This window comes from Parasteatoda tepidariorum, chromosome 8 (genome assembly GCF_982258835.1).
Source record: "Parasteatoda tepidariorum strain Cologne lab strain chromosome 8, Ptep-v5.0, whole genome shotgun sequence".
Classification (NCBI taxonomy): Eukaryota; Metazoa; Arthropoda; class Arachnida; order Araneae; family Theridiidae; genus Parasteatoda; species Parasteatoda tepidariorum.
The window spans coordinates 75584288-75597963 of NC_141762.1; the positions used below are offsets into that span (position 1 = coordinate 75584288).

General features: G+C 27.3%; 1 protein-coding gene across 11 annotated transcripts; it reads left to right on the plus strand.

Annotated features, from left to right (window-relative positions):
- Window positions 1-10: 10 nt before the first annotated feature.
- LOC147806318 (uncharacterized) lies at window positions 11-10637 on the plus strand. 11 transcript variants are annotated; one of them, XR_015435894.1, is made up of 8 exons: window positions 11-142; window positions 584-661; window positions 1931-2119; window positions 2687-2875; window positions 3544-3635; window positions 4425-4535; window positions 6808-7108; window positions 7467-10637. XR_015435894.1 is itself a non-coding variant. In XM_087169167.1 (5 exons), the coding sequence occupies exons 3-5, from the start codon at window positions 2044-2046 to the stop codon at window positions 9965-9967; spliced, it is 288 nt and encodes a 95-aa protein (XP_087025293.1). In that variant the 5' UTR covers window positions 38-371; window positions 584-661; window positions 1931-2043; the 3' UTR covers window positions 9968-10637. The 11 variants fall into 11 exon arrangements, 3 of the variants coding, with proteins under 3 accessions (XP_087025293.1, XP_087025294.1, XP_087025291.1); XR_015435891.1 differs by having other exon boundaries at window positions 35-371; XR_015435893.1 differs by lacking the exon at window positions 4425-4535 and having other exon boundaries at window positions 34-371.
- The last annotated feature ends 3039 nt before the right edge of the window (window positions 10638-13676 follow it).

Consider the following 13676-nt stretch of genomic DNA (forward strand, 5'->3'; position numbering starts at 1 on the left):
GATTTTAACATAACAAAGATAAGCTCTCAGAACGGGTTCAGATAAACAATCAATGAATCAAATGAAGTCTGAATCTGAAATCTTCAATTTTTTTAATGTCTGATGCTTAATTGAAAATTCTAAAAACTTGAATTCTAAAATAGTAGGTGGTTGACCCGTTCGTTACAAAGAATTTGTTTATTGCCATTTAAACACAGATTATATTTTTCATTATTTCCGCATTAAATTTCCAGCTTAAGGAATGACATTTTTTTATTGTTATGAACAGAAACAAATATTTCATGATAAGTCGAAGTAATATTAGATATTAAATGTATAGATGAGAAAATTGGGAAAAATCAAGTCTCATTAAGTAACTCTGATTGGAAAAGGTATAGTTTTATGTAATGATTGCTGTATATAACCAAAAGATTTTGCCTTATTAGTGCTGAGATTAACAATTTGTTTCTACGTTTTTATTAGAGATTTTTGGGATTAATAAGTAGTAGATTTTTTGTGTGTTTTAGAATTGTTTTAAAGTTTTATAGATATTGAATTTTTTTTCTAAACAAATATATCTTATATTAGATATTTATTTTTATAGTTGGGACATTTCTCTTAAAATCTCCAGAAGTCATAGGAGCTACTGAGGCTGCTCTTAATCTAGGATATCGTCTTATAGGTATATTTTTCTTCTTACTTTTTATTTGTTATTATTATTTTATAATTCATTTACCTTTAAACATTTCGTGTATTTTTTTTATGTTTTTGATATTTGTTTACTTATTTTACTCGTATGTTCCTTAATCTTATTAAACCTTATCATCTGGGGAATTATATTTACATGTGCCCATTAGAAAGTTTAAAAATCAATTTCAGAAACCTTTATTAATGCTGCTAAAAAAATAATATTAAAAATAGAATCCGAAAAATTATTTTAAATTCAAAGTATCCTTTTTACTTTTTAATCATATGTTATTATTGCAATGTATTTATATTAATTAAAAATAGACACTGCAAGTGTTTATAAAAGCGAATCTTCTATTGGTCAAGTTTTGAAGAAGATTGATTTAAAGAGAAAAGATGTCTTTATTACTTAGTAAATTTTGTAAATATATTTTGCTATTTTTTAATTATTTAAAAATGTATTCTTAATTAATATTTATGTGTTTATAACCTATTAGAACTAACAAGGAATCTTTTCTGAGTGCTTTTGGAGAGATATTTAAGCCTAGCCACATATTTGAATAAATGAAATTGGATATCGCCACATACTTAAGATTTTCTGTCTTTTTCTGAATATATTTTTGCCTTTGGTACTGATAATAAATAAAATATTTGTAAGTTATGCTGTTTTTGCTTTTAACCAACTTATATGTTTTTAATTTATCTAAAAGCATCCAACTTATTTCAATTTTGTTAACATAATTAAAACATATTTTACTTAAATAAACACGTACATATTTCCTTGCTACTTGCATTTTTTATTTTATTTATGTCATTAAAAAAATTGAAACTATGTTACTTAAATAATGTTTATTAATATAGAAAAGAATATTGTTGTATCATTTTTATTTTCTGAAGAAAAAAAAAGGTCTACTGCAGTTGTTTACATTGTATAGCATTTGTTTGAGCTCTTCTTTGGAATACATTGTTACCTTTTTCATTAGTGATAGATATTTAACAATACTCTATGTCTTGTAAGTAAGTAATGTTTTAAGTAATGTAATATGAGAAACTTTTCTCTTCTGCTGAAGCAAGTTTGAAGGCTTTCCACTTAAATTCTATTTCTTTTTGTTATTTTCAATGCTACTAATTTGAATAAACTTTATTTAGAAACCTACTTCAAAGGCTTAAGAGATGTTTACATTCATTCAATTAAAAAAATCTTATTCATTTTCAGCTGATTAATAGAGTATGTAAATTTTTCATATCTTTCTTTGCTTGTTAGGCCCTGCAAATCAAGGTTCTGAAAAGGCGGAAATATCAGCATTAACATCACTAAGTAATCTTCAGTTAGATTACTTAAATCTTTACCTTATTCATTGGCCAGGCTCATATGGAATGAAACCTGATGACCTAAAGAATGCTGAACTCAGAAAAGAAAGCTGGCTTCAATTGGAGAAGATGTATAAAGAAGGTATTCAATTAAGTTTATTTTGTTTTGTGTAAGTCTTTGTGCATTTGAGGGGATCATTTTAAAAAAATTTTTCTAATTTTCATGAATCTTGAAAATATAGATATATTTTTAGTTACATTTTAATATGTCTCTGTACATGATTATAAAAAAATATGAGTCTATATGAAATAAAGATACTCTAAATAAGAGATATATTCGTACTTTCATATAATAATTTTAAATTTTTTTTTATAGACTTACTTTTTGAATAAGCTTTTTATAATTGATGTTTAGTTATTATAAAAATTAAAAAAAAGTTTTAAAACTAAACAACATTATTTGATCCTATTTTAAGTAATGGAATATGAGATACTTTTTGATCCTACTCAAGCAAGTTGAAAGACTTTCCACTTAGAGTCTATTTGTTTTTTTTCTATAATGCTACTAATTTGAATAATCTTTATTTATGAATGTAATTCAAAGGCTTAAAAGATGTCTACATTCATCTTTGTAAATTAAAAAATCTTATTCATATTCAGTGGAATTAATAGGGTATGCAAATTTTTCATGTCTTTCTTTGTTTGTTAGGCCCTGCAAATCAAGGTTCTGAAAAGGCTAAAATATCAGCATTAGCATCACTAAGTAATCTTCAGTTAGATTATTTAGATCTTTACGTTATTCATTGGCCTGGTTCATCTGGGATGAAACCTGATGATCTAAAGAATGCTGAACTCAGAAAAGAAAGCTGGCTTAAATTGGAGGAGATGTATAAAGAAGGTATTCAGTTAAGTTTATTTTGTTTTGTAAGTCTTTGTGCATCAGTTATTGGGACGCAATGAGATCAATCATAGACAATGCTTTTTCCCTGTTTTTTTTTTAGTAAATTGATTTATTTGAAAAAAGGTTTTCTTCTAATTTTTGTTCAATGAGAGTGAAAGATAGAAACCATTAATTTCAAGCAATTATAGAAAAAATTTCTCATTAATTTAAATATTTAAATTCAGCTAAGTTACAAAATTTATTTCACAGATTAAAAACATTTTATTGAATGTGAAATTTTGAGAACTATTGTAACTGTGTGCTTTTATTTTGTCCCCTTGAAAATATTGACCCCTTTGAGTTGAGTAGAGGCCTTTGTTTTATTAATATTCAAATTTTTCAAAATTATTCATTTTATTGTATTTGCTTAAAACCAAGGCACTCCAGTTCTTTGCTAAGCTCATCACACGCTATTATTTCACATGCTATTATTTAATAAGTCAGTGTGTTTTTGTTGAATGAAAAACAAAAAATTTTAAGTTAAAGATTTTAATAATGTTTTAAATGTTCTTGCAAAATTGATATTTCACAAGAATATGTGAAGCAAGAATATATTTTATGGGAAAGGTTCTATGTATATCAAGATAGCAATGCTCTTAAATGTTATTTTAAAGTTATTTTTACAGGCAAATTCAAAGCAATAGGGGTCTCCAATTACACTAAACAGCATATTCAGGAGTTGTTACAGTACTGTAGTGTTGTGCCTGCTGTTCTATAGGTACAGTTTTTAATCTTAATAAGATAAAAGTATTTAATAGATTAATTTAGGGTGATTGACATTTTTTTCTTACTTAAATTTTTTTTTAATAGATATTATCAAAAAAGATCATGATAAAATTTAAGCACTTTAAACTTTATGATTTTGCCTTAAATATACTTCATAAAGGAGAAATTTTTATTTATTTAATTTTGCATAGATAGAAAAATGGGCATTTAAGAATGCAGAATAAATTTTGCATATTTAGAGAAATGTGCATTTAAGAATACAGAATAAAAATTTATTAATTTAAAGGGTGGTCTTTTGCTTGTTATAGTTTTAAGATTCTTAAAATTAAATTTGAATATATTAAAATACTTTTTTGTTTACTTTATGGATTAATGATTAAACTATCTTGAACAATATTATAATAATATAACTTCTTAATTGAATTTAAAATTATAATAGATTTATTTATTATTATTTTGCATATAGCAAAGAGTTAATTAATGTAAAGTTCAGTAGTGTAGCCAGATTCTCGGGGGCTTAGGGGCAAACACAAGTGGAGCCCCTCAATCCCCGGGGCACTTTTAATATGTTAGAAAATATCTTTTAAATTGGGAAATATTTTAAGGTCCTTATATTCAGGGACCCATGGTACTGTCCTATTTGCTTGTACAAGTATGTAAATAAGTATGTATTTTTAATAAATGAGTATCAATTATTTGTGGTTATTTTTTTATATTTAATTTTTATGGTTAAATTTTTCTAGTTCAAATATTTTAGCATTCTTTTTAAATGATTCCTTAGATAAAAGTTCATCTATACCTAACTCAAAAGGAAATAGGAAAATTTTGTAATGAGAAGAGGATCAATGTTCAAGCTTATTCTTTTCTTAGCTCCAGATCTGATTGTGAGGAAGTAAGCATTTGTAGTTAACTGAAATTGTGATATTAACTGAAAGATGTGACATTTCACTCAAAATCAGGAAATGGGAGGAAAATTATAACAAAGTTTATTTATTTCAACATTGGTATCCAAGGGAAAAGTAGAGTATAAGTGTAGTAACATGGGACTAACTTCTATATTGAACAGAGCTCTTAGCAAAACATACGGTTGGCAAATTTGAACACAATAATGCATGTTGGCTGGCTGAATCCCTAAGCATGCAGCAGTTGGAGCATCATGAATTCTCTTCGACTATATTTCTTGACAAATTAAAATAAGGAGATCTTTGGATTTTATTTCACTCGTAGTCCTCAGAGTTCAGTATTCCATAGTAAACATTCAGGTTGACATACACATGATATCCAGCCATGAAATTTAACAATTAGCACTTAAATACGTAAGTATCTAAGCTTACTTACAGATAAAATATAACTTATTGCTTGACAACTCTGCTTCCTGCCTAACCTCCGTGCAATTTTAAAAATATGCGAACAAAAGAAATTATAAATATTCAAAACTTTTTAGTTTAGCTAGCATGAGCTAAACACACATGAAATCTTACAAACACTTAAATACATAAGTATCAAAACTTACTTGTGAATAAAATATAACTTATTACGTGACAACTCTGCCATCTGCCAAACCGCCATGCTATAATAAAAAAATTGAGCAAAAGGTAATAAAAAATATACAAAACTTTAGTTTTGCTAGCAATGTTAGTAGATCAAATCTTTTGAGTCTGTTAATTGAGAGAACATTACAAAGTTAAACTACTACTTTTTTCAAGATAAAACTACTTTAAAACAAAGTGTATTTCATATTAAGTTTTTAAAAATTCTATTATGACTATTGCTGCTATTCTCTTTTGAGTTCTTTTAACGGTTAAAATCTTTCATTGTAATTATATTTTTTAATTAGATTATATTTGTATGTACTTGTTTAATGTTGTAATGGAATTCTTATAATATGAAGCTCATGTATTGTGCATACAAAATTTTTGAGTTTTCAATGTTTGTATTTCTTAAATTGGATTCCAAATATAAATTTAATTTGATAGTGGTGTTTTTTGTTTCTGTTTACTTGTCATAATTTTTTTCTTCTTATTTTTTTATTTAATTTATTTATTTTTGTGGGAGAGGAAAAGTGGGAAACTGTTTAATAAAATATTGAAACTGGGAACATTGTTAACTATATCTTTTTTAATTGTTGAAGGACTTTTTGTACTTTTATATTTAGAGCATTTCTAAAATGTTGTTGGTTTTTCTTTGCATTTCATTCACCAACGAAAAATTCACGTGGTTTGCCAATCGCAATTTTGGCAGCTATTGTTACAGATTTCCATCTGTTTTTTAAATTTTGATATTTTAATGTGGCATTATAATATGCTACGAATTCCGAATCAAACATTTACTTTAATTATTTCTCGACCCTTTCGATTACTATGGTTTTCCCCATTGTTTATTTTATTTTCTCACAGTTTTTAAAATCTCAATATTTTAATATATTATTTGTTCGCGAGTTTCGAATAGCAGATTGGATTGGAATAATCACTTTTTTTCGGCACTCAGTTTTTGGTTATTCACCTATAATCATATGAGGTCTTATGATCTCATTTTTATCAGTTATTGCCCCAAATTTTCATATTTTTTAAATGAATTTTTAATGTTACATTATCACGCATGGGATATTGATCTGTATATTTATATAGAACGCAGATAAAAGTTTTTATAATAAAGTCAATATTCAGAATAAGAACTTATTACTTTTTTTAACGAAAATTATGAATTATTTTGACTAAATATTAGCTTATTATATACCAGCAAATTCTAAAATCTGCACTTGAGAAGAGCTGTTAAATTATGCCTGAAAGTGTTATGTAACTACTGTGCTATAAAAAGTTAATTACCTTTATATAATAAATATGATTTTAAATATGAAATATTTTCTTATTTTTATCATTTTAACAGTTTTCAATAAAAAAAAATATTGTCAAGGAATAGAGATCAAATTATCATTTAAATTGCTAAAATGTTTTCACACTTTACAATTATATTTCTGTTTACCATTAGACTATATTTAATTATATGTATTCAAACTGAACTTTGAAAATAATATTGATACATTTTTCTACTGCCTATCTTAAACATTACATTATTATTTCATGTTAACCTTACTGCATAATTTTTAACATAGGGTAACTGTTTGTGAAACCAATTACAGAAAAATATAATTTGATCTTTTATAGGCAGTTCTAACATGTGAAGACTGCTTCAACATCTGCATTTTTGTTACTTCATAAATTTGAAAAACAAGTGTACAGAGTTCAAAATAAAGAACGACTTAAATAACTTAATATCTAGTTTATAGAATTTTGCATATTAGCATGCAATCTAAAAGATTTGAGCTTTAAATGTGAGAATTAATTTTTACAGACAATGTTTTAAGTTATAAAATCTAGCACAAAAATATAATTTCTGTGAATAAATGCATCTTTTTTTTAACAGATTTGGATTTTAAACTTTCAAACTAAGTGGTCTAGATGTAAGGTAAAAAAATTTAAAACTTTTAATATTAACTTTATTATTTACCATTTTGCTAGATTTATTTATGCGAACCAATAAAAATTTTGTATTTTTAAATTCTTATTTTTGAAGAGCAATTAATCCAATTCTGTTTGAATTTTGGCTCTTGTTATTTATTATATCATAGTCTAAAATTCTGTAAACGTTTGTGCATGGTATAATTTGAAACTTTTTCAGCTATTCTAAATTTATAAATGATGAAAAATTGTTACTTTAAAAGTTACTTTTATCATTTGTTTTTTCTAGCATGAATTTATCTTTATATGAACAAGTTTAAAAATTGTGTGTAAAGTGTTTTTGATATGCATAAATAGTTCCTTAGGTATAGCAAATTACAAATAATCTGAAATTAAATTGTGAGTTCTAAAATTTACAATTGTCTACTGACATTGGGACCCTAATTTGCAGATTTCAGTTTCCTCACAGACTTTAAAACTCATTCTTATTTTTTAAATGAACATTTTGATGTCCTTAATAGGAACAGCATAAATGTTTACAACTTTCTGTTTTCTTTAGGTATTTTGAATGAATTTTTTTAGCTGCACTCTCAATATTTTTTCAGAATAACGTTTGTATTTTTGACAGTGCATGTCATTTATATAAAAGCCTTATCAGATTTTTTCATACTTTGCCTAAATATCATTTGTGTATCTGTAGAACATAATTGTTCTCACATATTATACTTTGCCTAGAAACATTCAGTATTATATACCATGCCATCGTTTCATACTTGCCAGTAACTTATATGTCAATATCCTTTTTACACTTCTACGAATTTGAAATTCAAATCCTTAACCTTTTAAAAATAAATCATACATTATCTCCTATGTTTTCTTAATTAGTATTATGCTTTCTTTATAGCCAGTCTATATGAAGAACTCTCATCTTAAAGTCTAAGGCTGCCTGCTGTTGTGAAAACAAGAATTACTACATTTCAAAAAGGGTATTGACGAAAATGACTCTAACCAAAATCTGTCATAAATATCGGTCTAACACCCCACCCCTACTTAAAATTAAACCTCAAAACCTTAGTCACTATCAATGTTCTAGATCAGGGATGGGCAAACTTTTTTGGTTGTGGGCCAAAACTCTATAAAAAAAAAAATTTGGTGGGCCTAGTAAAAATTTCTAAAATAAAAATTCTAATTTCCGAAATAAAAGTCAATTCATCATTGAACGCATGGCACTCTACATCAACTTAGCGTTTTTTATTTGCCATTTTTGGGTTAAGAAATTTTACAAATAACTCAAAAAAGCAGTAGCCATTTTATGCATTTAATAATTTCACTATTATTTACAATGACGTTGTATGTGTGCAATCTTTCCATACGCAGTAAATAATGTTAGAACTCGCCCCGGCAGAAAAATCCGCTCGTTGGAACTTAAAAATGTGTAGTCTGCCTCATGTGAAGTACAATTCACCTATATTTAATTCCATATGTCAGCTTCTCGAGAAAGACAAACACTAGTTGGAGCTAATCTACGGCTATTCTATAAGGAACTTCTGCTTTCACCATTTTACTAATTGAAGCTGTCTGTGCTAACTATTTCCATCAATTTATGGCTTGTCGAACAAAAATAGAGAAAGTAAAAAGGTCATCAGTACTTTGTTAAAAAAGAAAGAACAAAAATAGCTTTAAACAAAGTAGATAATAAAATGGACGTATAATGTATATTGTTTATATTCGCCACGGATCGGCAAGTTAAAATTCTGTCCTCGGGCCGCATAAAACCTTCAGGCGGGCCACAGTTGGCCCACGGGCCGTAGTTTCCCCATCCCTGTTCTAGATGAATGGTAATCAGAGTTCTTTACATAGACAGACTTTATATTGCTTTTTTTTTATTCTGCTATGAAATATTTGTTTTTAAGGAGTCTTCCCACTATAACAGGGGGAAATTATACAGTTTATTGAAATGAAACATTTTTCATTCATTTGTTCATCATAATAATGAATATTGTTTAGATATTTTATTTTTCGATTGAAGTATGTATTTTTAGTGAATAAATTCTGCAAATGTACTAAAAAACATGTTAGATAGGATTACTTCAGTTCAAAATGGCTAAGAATAAAACTCAGACCTTTCACCAAAGATTTTTTATTGATTTAGCAATCTATTTTGCTTCATTCCATTGAGAATTATTGAATCAAGACAAAATGGTTGAATTTATGTTTCTCAAACCAATATAGTAAAACCTGTATCGGTTGTTATTCATGGAACTATTTGATGGATACAAGAAAACTATCATTCCAGGTCAACATATCAAACAATGACTTGAAAATGTTTAAAAAGTAATGAGGAAGTAATTAACTTGAAAGTTAATAAATTTGAAATAAGTATAAAGAAATTTAATTGAAAAAATTACATGCTTAATGCAAAAATATTTACAATGTAAAAGGAATGGAATAAGCACATTTATTTAAAATATTTGGAAATTTTGGTTTGAATTTTCTCTTTTCTTTTCATTGCAAGCAATAAATTTTCTACATTTTTAATAGTTTGGTGTTCATTTTCTGTAAATTCGTATGAAAACAGAAAGTTACGCATTGTTTAAAATATTTTGAGGCCTTTAGCAAATGTATGAAATGTAATATAATTACATAAAATTATCAAAAAGTAGTTCAGCTTATTGGCCAGAAATTATTGCCATTTTACCTCGTCTAAAAAAAAAATTTGTAGCATTTTTACATACTCTAATATTTGAGTAGAAACTCTCTATATATATAATTATCTTTACCTTCAATTATGCATCAAATGATTGTTAATAGAGCAAACAAGAAAAATTATTTGTTTCTTCTAGCAACCAAAAGATGCAATTATTAATCGCTGAAGGTCAAATGATCGTGATCCAGTTCTGCCTGATTGGATGGACATCTCTACATAATTGCATTGAAATTTTATACCTAAAATAATTTGTTTTGTTGGGATAATGTTATGCTGAGTAGATCCCTTAAAACAGATTGTTTCTCTCTTTTTTTAATTAGTTACTTTAAAATTTTGTATGTATAAATGCTTAACATTCTTTTTAGAAATAAATGTGCTAGAGAATTTAAATGAGTTTATATTTTTTAATGCTAATTGTAGAATTTTTAGTTACTCTGATTTTTTTCAAAAAAATTATGACTGTTTGTAATAACTTTTCTGAAAGACATGGAAAACCAGAAATATTTTAAATGTCTATTGTAATTAGTCGAAATAATTTTACGGTGTTTGAAAGTCATTTTTAATTTTAATAAGCTGATTGAAAATTCGAGATTTTTTAGTTTAATTTATTTATAAGTATATATATTATATATTTTAATGAATTGCTTTATTTTTTCTACTGGTGTGAAATTTTATTTCCAGGTGCAAAAATTTGGTATAGATAGATAGCCTATTTGAATCATATTTTGTAATTTACTATGTAATGCCATTGACATGCATGTTTCTTATTACAAATAATTTGATGTAATATTTATCATTTCAAATAAATAAAGCATCTGAGAATCTTTTACTTGTTGTGTTTCTCTAAGCCGTTGCGATCTTATGCAAGTGTAGTTTGCTTTCTCCTTTTTACCCTTCTCAGCAAAATAAAGTGATTTACAACCTCTCATACTATTTGTATGCAGCATTATTCTTGTAATTTAGTTTCATGGACAAGAAATTCTTTCCTGCTTGAGGAAATTTAATATTTCGCTTAAGCATTTCTCATATACCTATGTAACAAATGCCTCTTCTTTTTTTTTTTTTGGAACTGGGTAACAAATAGTTGTATTTGAACAAAAGTTAGCAATTATTTTACAATAAATATTTTTGTTTAATAATAAAACGAATGAAATTCACTGTTGAATTATAATTTTCGAATTCCAACATAAATTATATTAGACATAAACAAAATTTGTCATACACATTAATTTGTTTTATTCAAAAAATTTAAAGTTTAGATTTCATTAGTAAACTCAAAGTTTGGTTAAGTAAGCATGTTATAACTAGTAAATTTATTTTATTTTCCTATTTATTATAGTCAAAAGAAATAGTTTTTAAAACTTGAACACATAATTTTGCTCGAGATCATATAGCAATGCATCTGAAATTACAGTACATATTTTAAAAAAATGTTTGAGTAGCAAAACGATAAAAATGGTAAATGAAAATGCAATTTTAATGTTACCGTTAAAAACATCTTTTGTGTGTGCACAGATTGTGAGTAATCTTTCTAAACCTTGTGCATGGTAATGTATGCTCTTATCATCGTCGGAACTTAGCATGCACCTACTGTATCAGAAAGCAATTCATAAACCACCATCCCTTAGATGATTACATGATATTTAAGCAGCCTCCTTATGTTTTTTCCTTTAGAAAACAATTTTATTTTTTGCTGACTCTTTAACCATATACTCCTGAAAAATCAATTGTTACCCTGAAATTTATAACAATTTCAAAGCATTTGAAATGCAATCTTAATTTTATAAAACATATTTTTATTTCAAAAATGTATTGAGAAGGACCATTAAAGTTAAAATATTTACATATTTTAATAATAATTTGTATCTTTCCTCTCAGAAATCACTTTTTGATATTCAAAAAAGATAATGAACTAAAACACTTAAGCATGTTTTTAATCCATCCACAATTTCTCCTTAGAAATAACTCGACAAATTATTTGCTTTAATAGCAGCAAGCCAGGTTGGCAAAATCCAATTTTTTTCACAATTCCAATTTTTATTTAAAAAATGAAAAATAATGTAAGTAAAAAGAAATTTTTGACAATATGAGTTTATTTAGAGAATAAACAATACGCTTTATTTAATTCTTTTTTCTTAAAAATTATTCTTAGCAGCAGGGGCGGATCTACTTAAGGGCTTTTTGGGCTGCAGCCCAGGGCCCCGTGGATACAAAGGGCCACAGTCCCCACTGAAAACAATAGGTGATATTTTGAATTGAAAAAATATCTAATATTATAAAAAAAAAGTATTATAAGGTTGGGAACCCTGAGATCAATCAACCCATGCATGTGCGCGTCTATAGAATGGAACGGGGAATTACCCGTCGCTTGTTTTTGGTCAGTCTATTTTTTCGCGTCTATTGCGGGGGACTTCCCGGAGCGCCGCTTAACGCCCAACGTAATTTTTTTTTCCGCACTTCTGTTCTCGCGTTCAGAGGGACAAACTTGTTTAGTTTACTAATAACTTTCTTGACTACCAGAAACCCTCTGATCCCACTGAAAACTATATTGGTGTTCAGCAAGAGGACGGTAATACCAAGGCGGAAAGAAATTTAGAGAATATTAAAATTGAGTTTGAGAAATATGTTGACGTGGGCTTGTGGCCAGAATTGCTAAATAATAATTTTATTAATGACATATTCTCACATGAAATGACTGACTTTTAAAATAAAGATCCGAAAAATATATATTCATCTTCAATAAAGAAATACAAAGAACAAAACAGAACATTTTCAAATAGGTATTTCATTACGAAAATGAAAAATGGTCAATCACTGGAAAGATCCTGGTTATGTTATTCAACCAGGGTAGGTACTGTTTTAGTTTGACTTGCAAACTTTTTTCTAAAATCCCTTCTCAATACACGACCGGATTTTCTGATTGGAAACACATAGGAACTTGTTTAGAAAATCATGAAAATTCTAATGAACATAAGAAATCAATGTTAGTGTGGTTGACATGTGAAGGCAACAAGTTAATTGTATCATTAAAAGATTTCGTGAACAACATAAGGCACCAATCAGATCGAGAGCAAAAAAATTAAGTACTAGTGTGGGAATAGACTACAATGAGATAAACAAGAGACGCATTACTCAAAAATGTTCTGATAAGTCTACAGATAAATTCTCAGTATACGGCGCAGAAAAATTTAAAAGAGACACGCTAAACGTTGCGTTGAATAAGCTGATTATGGATTTAAACAAAAGGAGCCAAGTCTATGAGATGTATAGCAAGAAATTCAAATATTTATTGGATTTGCAAGACAAAAATATAGAAAACATAGATCTGGAAAGTGTACGTAATATTGCTGATTATTATCTAGATGACGCAGTGGAGCATTTAGTGAATGAGTGCATTCAGTTAAAATCTTATTTACTTTATTCACTAGCTGTGAAGCTGAGCGCTCTTTCTCCAGGATGTCTTATATAGAAAACAAATATAGGACAACAATGTCGAACCATCGACTAAATCATTTATCAGTTCCTTCCATAAATTGTGATTTAACGAAGGACTTACAATGTGATGAGCAAATAAAGGAATTAGCAGCATCAAAATGCAGAAAGGTTGCTTTATAATTTATATAACATAACTACACATAACCTGTCAATTTCTTTTGCAATAATGTTGTACAGTTGCTGTTTGTATAGACAAATTAAAATAAATAAATAAAAAAATAAATATAACTATTTTATTGTCCTATTTTTTTCTATATACTTATCTACATCACTATAGAAAACAGTTTTTTGACAAAAATGGCTATTAGGGCCCCAAAGTAGTTTCAGCCCAGAGCCCCACAAATTCACGATCCGCCCATGCTTAGCAGCAAAA